General features: G+C 50.8%; 1 protein-coding gene across 2 annotated transcripts in view; it reads right to left on the bottom strand.

Moving 5' to 3' along the window:
* Positions 1-17790, bottom strand: part of LOC140409102 (synergin gamma-like) — an 87594-nt gene that overhangs the window by 36292 nt on the left and 33512 nt on the right. For both annotated transcript variants that reach the window (XM_072497233.1, XM_072497217.1), the window contains exon 3: positions 15056-15152. In XM_072497233.1, coding sequence (XP_072353334.1) covers positions 15056-15152 — 97 coding nt within the window. The remainder of the gene's footprint in view (positions 1-15055; positions 15153-17790) is intronic.

Consider the following 17790-nt stretch of genomic DNA (forward strand, 5'->3'; position numbering starts at 1 on the left):
GGCTGACGGCATTTGCGTGTGCAATCTGTGCGCCAGGATGGTACTCAAGTGTATACACGTATGCTGTCAAGAGCAATGCCCATCACCGGTACCTGTCCGAAGCTGCCGATGGTATAATTCCATCATCTTTGAAAAGGCCGAGTAAGGACTTGTCGTCCGTAATTATCGGAAAATAACGTCCATAGACGTATTGATGAAACTTGTCGGGCGCGATTTACCAGCTGCGTCCCGCCGGAATTGAGCTGGGACGCGGCCGGTAGATCCCATGAGGAGACCTCTTCCGGGATTCCCGATGGCTGCGAGATCCAACGAGATCTTGCGAGACGTCGCAATCCAATCCAGATTTGCATAGTTAAGTGAGCCTGGTCACCACAAATGGGGACCAGGCGGAACGGCACTTGGGGGAACCACCCGGGGTAGTTGGCCTCTGGGCACCATGGCATTGCTGATGCCACCCAGCAGGGTGGCACTGCCATGCTGGCAGGGGTGTGGCCTGCATGCCAAACTAGCAATGCCAAGGTTCCCAGAGGGCATTTTGCCCATGCCGGGGATCGAGCCCAGGAATGCCCTGTCCGGATGCGGTGAGGTGCAGGGCAGAGGAGGGGGCTTCGAGGACTCTCCCAACAGGTGAGTAGGGGAGTTGGGGGGGGGATCCGGGGATCACGTCGGGAGGTCGAGAGATCGGGGCACCATTTAAAAGTGGCGCCTCGATCTCTTCATGCACTAACAAGCGGAGCTCCTCAGTGCAGGAAATGCGACTGAGTAAGACCTCAGCTGGGCGTTCCCCGCTGAGGCCTGAAGAGATAACAGAGTGTCGTTCGAGATGAACTCTGGGTTTTTTTCATTAGATCATGCCCTTTGACTGCAAAAATCACAGCCAGTCCTTCCTTTTCAATTTGAGCATAGCGGCGCTCTGTGTCAGCCAGGGTTCTTAATGCGTAGGAAATCTACCGATCTGTCCCATCATCCCATCCTCGTCGCCAGTATAAAAGCTCAGGCTACCCGAGAAGGTGAATTCAAATGGAGGTCTATTCTAAGCAAACAAAAAGGCTGTAACCCGGCATACAGCACAAAAGTCTCGACAGGGACTACCAATTATGCTGGTCCCAATCCGGGCCTGCTTTTTAAGAGGTTGGTTCTGTGAGCCATTAGCAGGGGAGCTCATATTCCACAAGCCCCATGGGGAGATCATTGGGGTTATCTCCCCATGGGCTCTGAGAGTTATTACACTGGCATTGCTGGTGGCATAGATAAACAATGTGATCTTCCCATCTCCAGCCATGAATTAAAAGCGTTTTAAAAATCCCATCGAGTTAAATTCCTGCTAGCGGGGAGTCAAGTAGACCAGTTCCTGCTAACCCAGCTGCCAAACCTTGCCTAGTGACTATGACGATCCATTGGAAAACTCTTTGTTGTCCAATATGGGGGCTGTTGAACTATTCCAGCAGCAGAAAATGGCAGCTGCCTCTTCCCCCGATTGCTGAATGTATACAGCAACAGGAGAGAAATGTTTTTTTTAATGGGAATGTCAACTTTGAAACAACAACTTGCAGTTATATTGCACCTTTTAGACAGTAAAATGTCCCAAGGTGCTTCACGCACGCATCGGCAAACAACCGAGCCGTATGAGATATTAGGAGAGGTGGCCAAAAACTTGGGAGCGAGGAGAGGGCGGAAGGGAGATGCTGAGGAGAGGTTTCGGAAGGGAATTTTTTTTTTTTTTTTTAATAAATATTTTATTGAAAATTTTTGGTCAACCAACACAGTACATTGTGCATCCTTTACACAACATTATAACAATACAGATAATAATGACCTTTTTTATATAAACAAAAAACAACAAATAAATAAATATTAAATAACAAAAATTAAAACTAGCCCTAATTGGCAACTGCCTTGTCACAGGCTATACCCCCCCCCACCCACCCCCCACCCCCATCCCTCCCCCCCCCCAAGTCCTGGGCTGCTGCTGCTGCCTTCTTTTTTCCCCCATCTATCTTTCCGCAAGATATTCGACGAACGGTTGCCACGCCTAGTGAACCCTTGGGCCGACCCCCTTAGGACGAACTTAATCCGCTCTAGCTTTATGAACCCCGCCATATCATTTATCCAGGTCTCCACCCCCGGGGGCTTGGCTTCTTTCCACATTAGCAATATCCTGCGCCGGGCTACTAGGGACGCAAAGGCCAAAACATCGGCCTCTCTCACCTCCTGCACTCCCGGCTCTTGTGCAACCCCAAATATAGCCAACCCCCAGCTTGGTTCGACCCGGACTCCTACTACTTTTGAAAGCGCCTTTGTCACCCCCACCCAAAACCCCTGTAGTGCCGGGCATGACCAAAACATATGGGTATGATTCGCTGGGCTTCTCGAGCACCTCGCACACCTATCCTCCACCCCAAAAAATTTACTGAGCCGTGTTCCAGTCATATGTGCCCTGTGTAATACCTTAAACTGAATCAGGCTTAGCCTGGCGCACGAGGACGACGAGTTTACCCTGTTTAGGGCATCTGCCCACAGCCCCTCCTCGATCTCCTCCCCTAGCTCTTCTTCCCATTTCCCTTTTAGTTCGTCCACCATAGTCTCCCCTTCGTCCCTCATTTCCCTATATATATCCGACACCTTACCATCCCCCACCCATTTCTTTGAAATGACTCTGTCCTGCACCTCTTGTGTCGGGAGCTGCGGGAATTCCCTCACCTGTTGCCTCGCAAAAGCCCTCAATTGCATGTACCTGAATGCATTCCCTTGGGGCAACCCATATTTCTCGGTCAGCGCTCCCAGACTTGCGAACTTCCCGTCCACAAATAGATCTTTCAGTTGCGTTATTCCTGCTCTCTGCCACATTCCATATCCCCCATCCATTCCCCCCGGGGCAAACCTATGGTTGTTTCTTATCGGGGACCCCCCCAATGCTCCGGTCTTTCCCCTATGTCGTCTCCACTGTCCCCAAATCTTCAGTGTAGCTACCACCACCGGGCTCGTGGTGTAGTTCCTCGGTGAGAACGGCAATGGGGCTGTCACCATAGCCTGCAGGCTGGTCCCCCTACAGGACGCCCTCTCTAATCTCTTCCACGCCGCTCCCTCCTCCTCTCCCATCCACTTACTCACCATTGAAATATTAGCGGCCCAATAATACTCACTTAGGCTCGGTAATGCCAGCCCCCCCCTATCCCTACTACGCTGTAAGAATCCCTTCCTCACTCTCGGAGTCTTCCCGGCCCAAACAAAACCCATGATGCTCTTTTCTATCCTTTTAAAAAAATCCTTCGTGATCACCACCGGGAGGCACTGAAACACAAAGAGGAATCTCGGGAGGACCACCATCTTAACCGCCTGCACCCTCCCTGCCATTGACAGTGCTACCATATCCCATCTCTTGAAATCTTCCTCCATCTGTTCCACCAACCGCGTTAAATTTAGCCTGTGCAATGTGCCCCAATTCTTAGCTATCTGGATCCCCAGGTAACGAAAGTCTCTTGTTACCTTCCTCAACGGTAGGTCTTCTATTTCTCTACTCTGCTCCCCTGGATGCACCACAAACAGCTCACTCTTCCCCATGTTCAATTTATACCCTGAAAAATCCCCAAACTCCCCAAGTATCCGCATTATTTCTGGCATCCCCTCCGCCGGATCCGCCACATATAGTAGCAGATCATCCGCATATAAAGATACCCGGTGTTCTTCTCCTCCCCTAAGTATTCCCCTCCATCTCTTGGAACCCCTCAGCGCTATCGCCAGGGGCTCAATCGCCAGTGCAAACAGTAATGGGGACAGAGGACATCCCTGCCTTGTCCCTCTATGGAGCCGAAAATATGCCGATCCCCGTCCATTCGTGACCACACTCGCCACTGGGGCCCTATACAACAGCTGCACCCATCTAACATACCCCTCTCCAAAACCAAATCTCCTCAACACCTCCCACAGATAATCCCATTCCACTCTATCAAATGCTTTCTCGGCATCCATCGCCACTACTATCTCCGTTTCACCCTCTGGTGGGGCCATCATCATTACCCCTAACAGCCTCCGTATATTCGTGTTCAGCTGTCTCCCCTTCACAAACCCAGTTTGGTCCTCGTGAACCACCCCCGGGACACATTCCTCTATTCTCATTGCCATTACCTTGGCCAGGACCTTGGCATCCACATTTAGGAGGGAAATTGGTCTGTAGGACCCGCATTGTAGCGGATCCTTTTCCTTCTTTAAGAGAAGCGATATCGTTGCTTCAGACATAGTCGGGGGCAGTTGTCCCCTTTCCTTTGCCTCGTTAAAGGTCCTCGTCAGTACCGGGGCGAGCAAGTCCAAATACTTTCTGTAAAATTCAACTGGGAATCCGTCCGGTCCCGGGGCCTTTCCCGTCTGCATGTTCCTAATTCCTTTCACCACTTCTTCTACCGTGATCTGTGCTCCCAGTCCCACCCTTTCCTGCTCTTCCACCTTGGGAATTTCCAGCCGATCCAAAAAATCCATCATTCTCTCCCTCCCATCCGGGGGTTGAGCTTCATACAATTTTTTATAAAATGTCTTGAACACTTCATTCACTCTCTCCGCCCCCCGCTCCATCTCTCCTTCCTCATCCCTCACTCCCCCTATTTCCCTCGCTGCTCCCCTTTTCCTCAATTGGTGTGCCAGCAATCTGCTCGCCTTCTCCCCATATTCATACTGTACACCCTGCGCCTTCCTCCATTGTGCCTCTGCAGTGCCTGTAGTCAGCAAGTCAAATTCCACATGCAGCCTTTGCCTTTCCCTGTACAGTCCCTCCTCCGGTGCTTCCGCATATTGTCTGTCCACCCTCAAAAGTTCTTGCAGCAACCGCTCCCGTTCCTTACTCTCCTGCTTCCCTTTATGTGCCCTTATTGATATCAGCTCCCCCCTAACCACCGCCTTCAACGCCTCCCAGACCACTCCCACCTGAACCTCCCCATTGTCATTGAGTTCCAAGTACTTTTCAATACATCCCCTCACCCTTAGGCACACCCCCTCATCCGCCATTAGTCCCATGTCGATTCTCCAGGGTGGGCGCCCTCCTGTTTCCTCCCCTATCTCCAAGTCTACCCAGTGTGGGGCATGATCCGAAATGGCTATAGCCGTATATTCCGTTCCCCTCACCTTCGGGATCAATGCCCTACCCAACACAAAAAAGTCTATGCGCGAATAGACTTTATGGACATAGGAGAAAAACGAGAACTCCTTACTCCTAGGTCTACTGAATCTCCACGGGTCCACACCTCCCATCTGCTCCATAAAATCCTTAAGCACCTTGGCTGCTGCCGGCCTCCTACCAGTCCTGGACTTCGACCTATCCAGCCTTGGTTCCAACACCGTGTTAAAGTCTCCCCCCATTATCAGCTTTCCCGTCTCTAGGTCCGGGATGCGTCCTAGCATTCGCCTCATAAAGTTGGCATCATCCCAGTTCGGGGCATACACGTTTACCAAAACCACCATCTCTCCCTGTAATTTGCCACTCACCATCACGTATCTGCCCCCGTTATCCACCACTATAGTCTTTGCCTCGAACATTACCCGCTTCCCCACTAATATAGCCACCCCCCTGTTTTTTGCATCCAGCCCCGAATGGAACACCTGCCCCACCCATCCTTTACGCAGCCTAATCTGGTCTATCAGTTTCAGGTGCGTTTCCTGTAACATAACCACATCTGCTTTAAGTTTCTTAAGGTGTGCGAGTACCCGTGCCCTCTTTATCGGCCCGTTGAGCCCTCTCACGTTCCACGTGATCAGCCGAGTTGGGGGGCTTCCCACCCCCCCCCCCCCCCTTGCCGGTTAGCCATCATCTTTTTCCAGCTTCTCACCCAGTTCCCACGCAGCTGTATCTCCCCCAGGCGGTGCCCCCCCCGCCCATCCTCTCCCGTACCCACTCCCCCCTTTCCCCAGCAGCAGCAACCCAGTAATTCCCCCCTCCCACCCCCCCCCGCTAGACCCCCCGCTAGCGTAATTACTCCCCCCATGTTGCTCCCAGAAGTCAGCAAACTCTGGCTGACCTCGGCTTCCCCCCGTGACCACGGCTCGCACCGTGCGACGCCCCCTCCTTCCTGCTTCTCTATTCCCGCCATAATTATCATAGCGCGGGAGCCAAGCCCGCGCCTCTCCCTCGGCCCCGCCTCCCATGGCCACCGCCCCATCTCCTCTCCCTCCCCACCTCCCCCCATCACCACCTGTGGGAGAAAGAAAAGTTACCATACCGCAGGATTAGAACATAAAACCCCTCTTCGCCCCCCCCCCCATTCGCCCCACCACTTTGTCCAAACGTTCTTTTTCATAATCCACTCATTCCAGTTTTTCTTCTACAATAAAAGTCCACACTTCATCCGCCGTCTCAAAGTAGTGGTGCCTCCCTTGATATGTGACCCACAGTCTTGCCGGTTGCAGCATTCCAAATTTTATCTTCCTTTTGTGAAGTACCGCCTTGGCCCGATTAAAGCTCGCCCTCCTTCTCGCCACCTCCGCACTCCAGTCTTGATAAACGCGGATCACCGCGTTCTCCCATTTACTGCACCGAGTTCTCTTCGCCCATCTAAGGACCATTTCTCTATCCTTAAAACGGAGGAATCTCACCACTATGGCTCTGGGAGTTTCTCCTACTCTCGGTCCTCGCGCCATCACTCGGTATGCTCCCTCCACCTCCAACGGACCCGTCGGGGCCTCCGCTCCCATTAACGAATGCAGCATCGTGCTCACATATGCCCCGACGTCCGCCCCCTCCACACCTTCAGGAAGGCCAAGAATCCTCAGGTTGTTCCTCCTTGCGTTGTTTTCCAGTGCCTCCAACCTCTCCACACATCGTTTCTGGTGTGCCTCCTGTATCTCCGACTTCACCACCAGGCCCTGTATATCGTTCTCATTCTCGGCTGCTTTCGCCTTCACGACCCGAAGCTCCTGCTCCTGGGTCTTTTGTTCCTCCTTTAGCCCTTCGATCGCCTGTAGTATCGGGGCCAACAACTCTTTCTTCATTTCCTTTTTTATCTCCTCCACGCAGCATTTCAAGAACTCTTGTTGTTCAGGGCCCCATATGAAACTGCCACCTTCCGACGCCATCTTGGTTTTTGCTTGCCTTCCTTGCCGTTGTTCCAAAGGATCCGCTGCAATCCGGCCACTTTCCTCTCCTTTTTCCATCCGTGTCCAGGGGGAACACCCTCTTGGTTTACCGCACCGTGTTTTTAGCCGTTAAAATTGCCGTTGGGGCTCCTATCAAGAGCCCAAAAGTCCGTTTCACAGGGAGCTGCTGAAACGTGCGACTCAGCTGGTCATCGCCGCACCCGGAAGTCTCGGAAGGGAATTTTAATACCTAGCTCCCAGAGAGCTGAAGGCATGGCCACCAATGGTACGGCATTTAAAATTGGGGATGCAGAGTCTAGAATTGGGGTACACAGAGGTAGCAAAGAGTGCTGGGTTGGAGGAAGGTACAGGGATGGGAAGTAGTGAGAACATGAAGGGATGTAAAACATTGTTTTTAATTGTTGCCAAACCGAAACCCAGTACATTATGGAGCTGAGGAATTATGGGTGAACGAGACATGGGGCAGATTGGGATATGGGGGTCAAATTTCAGGATAAGCTCAAGTGTCTGGAGTGTGGACTTCTGGTGGCAGCCATGAAGTAAGAGGTCGCACATAAGTGGCAGAATTAGGATTCCTTCTCCGGTGTGTCTAAAAGTTATCAAACGAGGAGTGTGTTGAGTAAAGGGCTCTCTTCAGGTTCAGAGGACATGCATGGTGCAGGGGAAACATGGCGGAGGGACCTGTGGTGTCGTTGCCTGCTCAGTGGATGACTGAGAAGTTGCTGGAATTCCTGATGACAGAATTTAGAAAACAAAGGCAGGCGGTCACAGACGATCTAGCAAAAGGGACGGAACCAATTCGGGCAGGCCCGTAGAGGGTGGACAAGCAGCAGCAAGAGGCACTGAATTCGTCGATCCAGAAGGTGGAGGAGACGGTCTCACATCATGAGGACCTGACTGACTCCTTGGAAGCAGAGGTGATGATGGTGGTGGAGGGACAGACAATGATGAAGGCCAACAACCTGGAGAATCGCTACCGACGGTAAAACCTGGGGATCGTTGGGCTGTCTGAGGGCACAGGAGGAATGAAGGCCACAGAGTTTGTGGTAAAGATGTTCGGGCAACTCGTGGGAGAGGGGTTTTTTGTGCACCCAACTGAAGTGGACCGAGCCCATTGGTTGTTGAGGAAGCTACAGGGGCTGGTTTAGCACACTGGGCTAAATCGCTGGCTTTTAAAGAAGACCAAGGCAGGCCAGCAGCACGGTTCAATTCCTGTACCAGCCTCCCCGAACAGGCGCTGGAATGTGGCGACTAGGGGCTTTTCACAGTAACTTCATTGGAGCCTACTTGTGACAATAAGCGATTTTCATTTTCATTTCATTTTTAGAAGCCCAGAGCCGGGGAGTCGTCATGGGCGATCATAGTCTGGCTGCACAGGTACTTAAAGAAAAGATCCTGAAGTGGGCAAAGGAAACATGAGGGTGCAGATAGGAAGGCCACGTCGTTAGAGTTTACCAAAAAGTGGGGGCAGAACTGGCAAAAAGGAGGGCCAGGTTTAATAAGACCAAGGTGCAAGGTGAAGTTTGGAATGGTGTACCCCGCCTGCCTGTGGGTCACACATGGGGGCAGAGACCATTATTTCGACACGCTGGAGGAGGCGATCAAATTTATTAAGAAGCAGGGACTGGGGGACATTTGAATGTTTTGGGGGTTTCACCTGTATGGGGAAGTTTTGGATGTGTGTTTTGTGTTGTTTTCACTGGATTTTCCAGTTATATTTTGTATAGTTCTGTAATATTTGTTACCCTGCGTTTGGGTTTTTGATGTTTTAAAGCAATGGTTTGGAATGTGAGGGGAAGGGTATTGGGCAGGATTAGTTTGGTGTCCAAGATTAAAATCAGGTTTGGGTAGGGGGTCTGTGTGTGGAATTTTTGAAAATATAACTTGCGCTTCTCCCCAGGTGGGGGTCACTCTGCTAGCAGAGATGCTGGTGAACAGAAGTGGAATGGGGATTGGGCGGGGGTTTGTTTTCTTTGTTGGTTGGGATGATGAGTCTAGAGTGGTTGGGTTTTCCTTATTTGTGATGGAGGAGGGAGGAGTTGGTGAGGCAGGTGGTCTTGGGGGGGGGGGGGGGGAGAAGGGCAGTAGGTGTGATGTCCAGGGGAGTGGGGAAGAGGGGCAGTTTGTGAGGGAGGGGTGGGCTGCCGACAGTGAAGGTCTCTTTGTGGAACTATGGTGTGGAGGGAGGTGGCGGCGGTGGGCCTGGAATCTGGGCGAGGCAGGGCCCTGTGGGATTCCTTTACGACTAGGAGGCCCCCCGACCAGACTGGCCACATGGAACATGAGGGGATTGAATGGGCCGATTAAAAGGTCTCAGGCATTCACCCATTGAAAGAGATAGAAGGAGGATATGGTTTCCTTACAGGAGTCTCACCTGAGGATCAGGGATCAAATGAGGTTGAGGAAAGAGTGGGTGGGACAAGTGTTCCACTCTAGTTTTGATGCGAAGGCAAGGGGAACCAAGGTGTGTATCAATAAGAGGGTGACCTTTTCGGTGGGTTACATAGTGGTGGATCCGGGGAGCAGATACGTGATGGCGGGTGGGAGGTTGGAGGAGGCTCCTGTGGTTTTGGTGAACGTGTATGCACTGAATTGGGAAGATAGGGAAGAGTTCATCAAGAGGGCGCTGGCAGCAGTCCCAAATCTGGATTCTCTGATTATGGGGTGGGGACTTTAATTGTGTGCCTGATCCCAGACTGGACAGGGTCCCGCCCCAAATCCTTTAAGACATCAGGGGTGGTGAAGTTGCTGCTCGGGATCATGGAGCAGATGGGGGGGTGCGGTTCCGTGGAGATGTAGACACCTGAGGGAGGAGTTCTCCTTTTTCTCACATGTGCACCGGGTTTACTCCCGCAATGACTTTTTCATGGCGGGTAAGGCACTGCTCCCTGTGGTGGTATGGTTGGAATACTCAGCGACTGTCATATCCGACTCCTCTCTGCACTACGTGGATTTGTGTTTGGAGAGGGGTTGTGCCCAGCGACCCCCGTGGAGGTTGGATGTGGCATTGTTGGCTGATAAGGGGGCATGTGAGAGAATAGCCGCTGCTATAGGAATGCACGTGGAGTTTAAGAAGAGTGAGAAGGTCTCACTCCGGTGATTAGGGGGAGCTGATCTCGATTAAGACAGAGATAAGGCAGGAAGGATGGAGATTGAGGTTGGTGGATGGTATTCCGGCTGTGGATCGGCAATACTTGGCTACGCCAAAGGGGGAGATGTTGTTGGAGCAGAGAAAGCTCCAGATGGAATTTGAATTGGTATCGATGGGGAAAGCGTTTGGCCAGCAGGTTATTGGTTCACCAGTTGAGACGGCAGGCGGCCTCTAGAGAGATAGTGCAAATTAAGGACCCCGGGGGCAGAGTAGAACATAAGAACATAAGAACTAGGAGCAGGAATAGACCATCTGGCCCCTCGAGCCTGCTCCACCATTCAATGAGATCATGGCTGATCTTTTGTGGACTCAGCTCCACTTTCCGGCCCGAACACCATAACCCTTAATCCCTTTATTCTTCAAAAAACTATCTATCTTTATCTTAAAAACATTTAATGAAGGAGCCTCTACTGCTTCACTGGGCAAGGAGTTCCATAGATTCACAACCCTTTGGGTGAAGAAGTTCCTCCTAAACTCAGTCCTAAATCTACTTCCCCTTATTTTGAGGCTATGCCCCCTAGTTCTGCTTTCACCCGCCAGTGGAAACAACCTGCCCGCATCTATCCTATCTATTCCCTTCATAATCTTATATGTTTCTATAAGATCCCCCCTCATCCTTCTAAATTCCAACGAGTACAGTCCCAGTCTACTCAGCCTCTCCTCGGAATCCAACCCCTTCAGCTCTGGGATTAACCTAGTGAATCTCCTCTGCACACCCTCCAGTGCCAGTACGTCCTTTCTCAGGTAAGGAGACCAAAACTGAACACAGTACTCCAGGTGTGGCCTCACTAACACCTTATACAATTGCAGCAGAACCTCCCTAGTCTTAAACTCCATCCCTCTAGCAATGAAGGACAAAATTCCATTTGCCTTCTTAATCACCTGTTGCACCTGAAAACCAACCTTTTGCGACTCATGCACTAGCACACCCAGGTCTCGCTGCACAGCAGCATGTTTTAATATTTTATCATTTAAATAATAATCCCTTTTGCTGTTATTCCTACCAAAATGGATAACCTCACATTTGTCAACATTGTATTCCATCTGCCAGACCCTAGCCCATTCACTTAGCCTATCCAAATACCTCTGCAGACTTCCAGTATCCTCTGCACTTTTTGCTTTACCACTTATCTTAGTGTCGTCTGCAAACTTGGACACATTGCCCTTGGTCCCCAACTCCAAATCATCTCTGAAAATTGTGAACAATTGTGGGCCCAACACTGATCCCTGAGGGACACCACTAGCTACTGATTGCCAACCAGAGAAACACCCATTAATCCCCACTCTTTGCTTTCTATTAATTAACCAATCCTCTATCCATGCTACTACTTTCCCCTTAATGCCATGCATCTTTATCTTATGCAAGTTTCTGATCCAGGAAGGGTAAATTGGGGGCAGGATTTACCAGCTATTCCTGCCAACGGGGAATTCTGGTCCCATGCCGGCACATGGGTTTCCTGGCGGTGGCGGGGGGAGGAGTGAAGCCAACGGGGAAACCCGTTGACGATGGCTGGACCGGTAGATCCCGCTGGCGGGCTGCCTCCCCCGCCGAAAAGCATGCGATGGGGTGGTCGGTAAATTCCGCCCTGGGTCTTTGAGACCATTTACTGGAGGTTGTACAGGTCAGAGCTCCCAGAGCAGGGCTCTGAGATGATACAATTTTTGGATGGTGAGGACTTCCCGGTGGTGGAGAAGAAAAAGGTGCAGGGACTGGAGGTGCTGCTTGGGCTGGAGGAAATGATGAGAGGTGCAGTGGCTCTATGCAGTCTGGGAGGGTCCAGGCCCAGAAGGGTTCCCAGTGAAATTTTACAAAAAAATTGCGCAGGAGCTGGGGTCACATCTACTGGAGATGTTCAGCGATTCGTTGTCCCGGGAGATGCTGCGGACCACATTGGCACAAGCTTCTATGTCTCTGATCCTGACAAAGGATAAGGATCCAGAGGAGTGTGGTCATATCGGCCCATATCTCTATTGAATGCCGACGCAAAGGTATTGGCTCAGATGCTGGCAACTTGCTTGGAGGAGCGTCTGCCAGGGGTAGTTGCTGAGGGCGAGATGGGGTTTATGAAAGTCCGACAATTGTTGGCTAATGACTTTTGAACATGGTGATGTTGCCCCCGTCAGGGTCGGAGCCAGAGGTGATAATTTCCATGGATTCCGAGAAAGCGTTCGATCGAGTAGAATGGGAGTAACTTTGAGATACTGGGGTGGTTTGGGTTTGGATCAGATTGAACTGCGAGCGTTCATACCAACACATTAAGCTTAGGTTAATTTTGACTGTATAGGGGAACAAGGCAGGGGTGTCCACTTTCTCAGTTATTTTTTGCGTTGGCAATTGAACCGCTGGCTTTGGACTGAAGTCGTCATCAGAGTGGAATAGCATAGAGAGTGAGGTATGGAGCAGCGAACAACTTGCTATTGTATGTAACAGACCCTCTCTCCAGTGTAGGAAAGATTTGGAGGTGTTAAGTGAGTTTGGCTCTTTGTCGGGATATAAATTTATCATGGGGGAAGAGTGAAGTGTATCCTGTGAGTCCTCAGGGACTGGGCGCGGATTTGGAGAAATTGCCATTTCGGCTGACTAGATCACGTTTTAGATATTTGGGAATGCAGGTGGCCCCTGACAGGGCCATTGCTGCACAAGCTGATAGAAGGGGTGAAGGGGGATTTGAAAAGTGGAATTCTCTTCTGTTATAGTTGGCAGGGAGGGTTCAAACAGTGAAAATGACAGTACTTAAAAAATTCTTATTTATATTCCAGAGTCTCCCGATCTTTTCACCTAATTTTCTTTTGTGAAGAATAATTAACTGATTTCGACCTGTATATGGGTGGGCAAGGCACCTTGGGTTCGGAGAGCGTTTTTTCAGCAAGATAGGCAGTTGGGAAGTTGACGTTGCTGAATTTGATGAACTACTACTGGGCGGCAAATATCGAGATGATTCGGAAATGAGTCGTGGCGGAAGGGTTGGTTTGCGGCGGATCGAGGAGGATGCTGTACAGGGTCGTGTTTGTGGACATTGGTGACGTCTCCTCTTCCGTTCTCGCCTGTCAGGTACTCTGCGAGCCTGGTGGTGATAGCCTTCTTAAGAGTATGAAACCAGTTTAGGTAACATTTTAAGCTGGAGTCGATGTCGTTAAGGGTGCCATTATATGGGAATCATAGATTTATCCCGGCAGGAATGGACTCGTCATACAAGGTCTGGGAGCGGGAAAGGGAGACAGGTTTAGGGATTTATTTGTGGACGGTAGGTTTATAAGTCTGGAGCAACTGATGAAAAGGTTTCAGCTTCCATGGGGGGGGGAATGGTTTCAGGTATTTACAGGTGAGAAATACGGTTCGGAAGGAGCTTTCTACATTTCCTTGGTTGCGTCCTCTGCCTCTGATGGATTCTTTAATTAAATTTTTCCAATTAAGGAGCAATTTAACCTGGCCAATCGACCTACCCTTCACATCTTTGGGTTGTGGGGGTGAGACCCACGCAGACGCGGGGAGAATGTGCAAACTCCACACAGTGACCTGGGGTTGGGATCGAACCCGGGTCTTCAGCACTGTAGGCAGCAGTGCTAACCACTGCACCACCGAGCCACCCTACCACCCCTCTCTCTGATGGATAAGGTAGTGACTTGAGATGAGATGGGGAAAGGAAGATCTCTGATATTCATGGACAGTTGATGGAGCGTGGGAGGTCTTCGCTGGAGAAGGTAAACAGAAAATGGAGCAAGAATTGGGGTGTGAAGTGAGGCCCTATATGGGGTAAACTCTACCTCATGTGTAAGGGGGCCAGCGAACCACTTGTACATGTTTTGGTCTTGCCCTAATGTAAGGAAGCTCTGGGAGTCTTTCTTTGAGACTATGTCAGAGATTTTGGGGTAATGGTGGAGCCAAGCAGTGGGTGGTGATATTTGGGGTATCGGACGTAGCACGGCTGCGAGGGAGAAAAGGACTGATATATTGGCCTTTGCCTCCCTGATCAGCTGGAGGAGGATTCTGCTAGGGTGGCAGACACTGGAACTCCGAGAGCAACGACTTGGGTGGGGGATCTATTAGAACATAGAACATACAGTGCAGAAGGAGGCCATTCGGCCCATCGAGTCTGCACCGACCCACTTCAGCCCTCACTTCCACGCTATTCCCATAACCCAATAACCCCTCCTAACCTTTTTGGTCACTGAGGGCAATTTATCATGGCCAATCCACCTGACCTGCACGTTTATCTGGACTGTGGGAGGAAACCGAAGCATCCGGAAGAAACCCACGCAGACACGGGGAGAATGTGCAGACTCCACACAGACAGTGACCCAGCGGGGAATCGAACCTGGAGGTTTTACATCTGGAGAAAGTGAAATAGGCCATTAGGGGGTTGGAGGAGGCTGTTTATCTCCTTCTTCAAGAATTGGTAGTTGTCACAAATAGTGGGTGTAGTGTAAATGGGGCTTGGGTGGGGTTCTTGCACAAAAGAAGATGGGTTGCTTGTTTATTATGAAAATTGTCTAAAGTTGAATGAATGTTGTGTATATTGTAAAATGGAAAATGTTCTGAATAAAAATCTTTCCAAAGAAAGCTTCTTTGCACGAAAGAGCATGAAAGGTGGGAGGCTGGACCGGAGAGCAAGTGGTGTGATCAGGTCTGGAAGTAGCAACGGTATGGATGAGGGTTTCAGGACACATGCGAGGTTACTGCCGTTTCTGATGGCAAATGGAACCAGTGTTAGGAAGTAGATATTGGAAAGAGGGCGTGCTCGCTGCAGAAATTCTCTGGAATACCAATATCCACTAAATGTACCAGTTATCGGAGCGGTCAGTATAGCTCAGCGAAGTGTCACTCACCTGAGAAGTAAGCAGTTCCTTGCGGAGACAGCAGTACTTCACTGCACACTGATGGTTTGCTGATAGCACACAGGGTATCATTTGCAGTTCTAATAACCTAGAAAGGCCACAACAGAGATTAATATATGTCTTTGAACAATTTGATTACACAGGTGTACATTGAGGCTTTTAAGTTTCTTGGTGTGGGCAAGCCTGTGCTGGGAGTCTTACAGATATAGGGGATGGTTTGTTTTTGGACTTGAAAACAGGTAGTCACATTGATTATCTTTTCACATTGTTAACTGGGGGTCACTATGTCAACAAGAACAACAACAACTTCCATTTATATAGCATCTCCAATGCAGCTAAACATCCCAAGACACTGCACTGTAACCAGACACAAGTTGACCCTGAGCCATGTAAGGCAACATTAGGACAGTTGATGTAACAATTGGTCAAGATGGCAAGAGCAAGAATTGTCATTATGAAGGGCCAGGGGCTTGAAACATTGGCGTGGCTTTTCATTGGACCCAAGGTGGGGAGGAAAAATTCCCAGATCAGCCTGCCCAACTTGGGGGAAAGTGCCCGCCAAGGCAGGATCTTCACTGCTGGGCAGGCAGGTGAGGGCTGGAGTTAGACCAGCCAAGCCAGGAAGAAGCATGGAGGCAGCCATTGTACCCGGCCCGCCTCTAGGTGACTTTTAACAGCCGAGGACAATTCTCTGGACACCAGAGGAGGCGATGGAATTTTTAAGAGATAATGGACTGGCAGGAGAAGGAGGACATTGAACTGTGGAGGAGGTGTGAGGAGATGTTTGATTTTTCTGTCTTTTTCATTTGTTGGTTGTTGGAGAACTTCTCTCCTTTGAGATGTGTTGTTGGGTTTGGTGGTGGGATGTTCAGGAAGCAGCGAGGGTGAGTGCAGCTTTTTTACTTGTTTCTTTGTTGTTTGTTTTATGGAGGTATGTGAGTGGGGAGGGGAATCAGTGGGGGAGTAGGAGGCTCAGGGAGCCTTCGGCGGGGGCTGCCAGGCAAGCTGGGTGGGCAAGTTAACGGGGGTGCAATGGGGGGTGGACAGGGGATTAGTGTAGTAGAGGGAGATGGGATTGTTGTTTTGTTCAGGGGAGGGGGGAGCTGCTGACAAAGGTGGTCGCTGTGGTGCAGCAAGAAAAGAAGTGGTGATAGTGGGCATTCGAGGGTGGGCTGGGGTGCCCCCCAACCAGGTTGGCCACAAGGAATGTGAGAGGGCTGAATGGGCCAGTCAAACGGTCGAGTGTGTTCGCGCACTTGAGGAGCTTGAAGGCGGACGTGGCCTTTTTGCAAGAAATGCACCTGAAGATCGGGGATCAGATAAGGCGAAGGAAAGGGTGGGTAGGGCAAGTCTTTAATTCGGGGTTGGACATGAAGACGAAGGGGGTGGCCTGTGTTGGTTAATAAATGGGTGGCTTTCGAGGTGGAGAATATTGTGGCAGATTCACGGGAAGGGTCATGATGGTGAGCGGGAAGCTGGAGGGGATGTCGGTGGTTTTGGTTAATGTTTATCCCCAAATTGGGACAATGTGGAGTTTATGAGGCGGGTGCTGGGGAAGATCCCAGACTTGGACTCGTGGGAGTATCTGTGGGAAGTATTAGGACAGTTTGGGTTCGGGCAGGGGTTTGCGGACTGAGTCCTATTATTGTATAGGGCGCAAGTAGCGAATGTGCGGATGAATCGGGTGAGCTCGGGGTACTTGGGGCTATATCGTGGGGCAAGGCAAGGGTGCCCACTCTCCCCGTTGCTTTTTGCCTTGGCAATAAAGCCATTGGCAATGGCACTTAGAGAGTGGAGGAGATGGAGAGCGATTGTGCGGGGGAGGGTTGATCACAGGTTTCGTTGTACGCCGAGACCTGCTGCTGTATATTTCGGACCCACTGGGAGGTACTGGGGGAATCATGAGTATTCTGTAGGAGTTTGGCCGGTTTTCCGGCCCACATGGGGAAGAGTAAGGTGTTCCCGATTGAGACCAGGGGGCACGAGAGGAGGTTGAGAGAGCTGCCGTTCAAGGTGGTGGGGGACAGCTTCAGATACTTGGGCATCTAGGTGGCACGGGGATGGGAGCAGCTGCACAAGTTGAATCTAGCATGGTTGGTGGAACAGATGAACAGATGAAGGGAGATTTTAAGAGGTGGGATGTGCTGCCACTGCCGGTCGGGATAGGTGAAGACAGTGAAAATGACGGTGCTGCCAAGGCTTTTATTTGTCCTTCAGAACCTCCCGATCTTCTTCCCAAAATCATTCTTTACTAAAGTCAATAGTTTGATCTCGGGGGTTTGTGTGGGCAAGGAAAACCCCACAGGTGAAGAAGGTGATGTTGGAAAGGGGCAAGGTGGGGTGCGGGTTACATAATAAATTACTACTGGGCAACAAGCATCGCTATGGTGAAGAAGTGGGTAGTGGAGGACGGGTCGGCATGGGGGCGGATGGAGGCAGCCTTGTGTAGGGAAACGAGTTTAGGGGCATTGTTGTTGGCGCCTCTGCCACTCTCATTGGCCAAGTACTCCACGGGCCCGGTGGTAATGGCGGCCCTGCAGGTATGGGGGCAGTGGTGGCAGCATCTGAGGTTGGAAGGTGCCTCGGTGTGGGCACCAATTTGCGACAACCACAGGTTTGCGACAGGCAGGGATCGAGCGGTTTGGGGACCTGTTTGTGGGGGATGCTTTGCGAGTTTGGGAAGAGGAATATGAGCTACCCAGTGGGAATAGGTTCAGATACTTACA

This window comes from Scyliorhinus torazame, chromosome 1 (assembly GCF_047496885.1).
Source record: "Scyliorhinus torazame isolate Kashiwa2021f chromosome 1, sScyTor2.1, whole genome shotgun sequence".
NCBI classification, from domain to species: domain Eukaryota; kingdom Metazoa; phylum Chordata; class Chondrichthyes; order Carcharhiniformes; family Scyliorhinidae; genus Scyliorhinus; species Scyliorhinus torazame.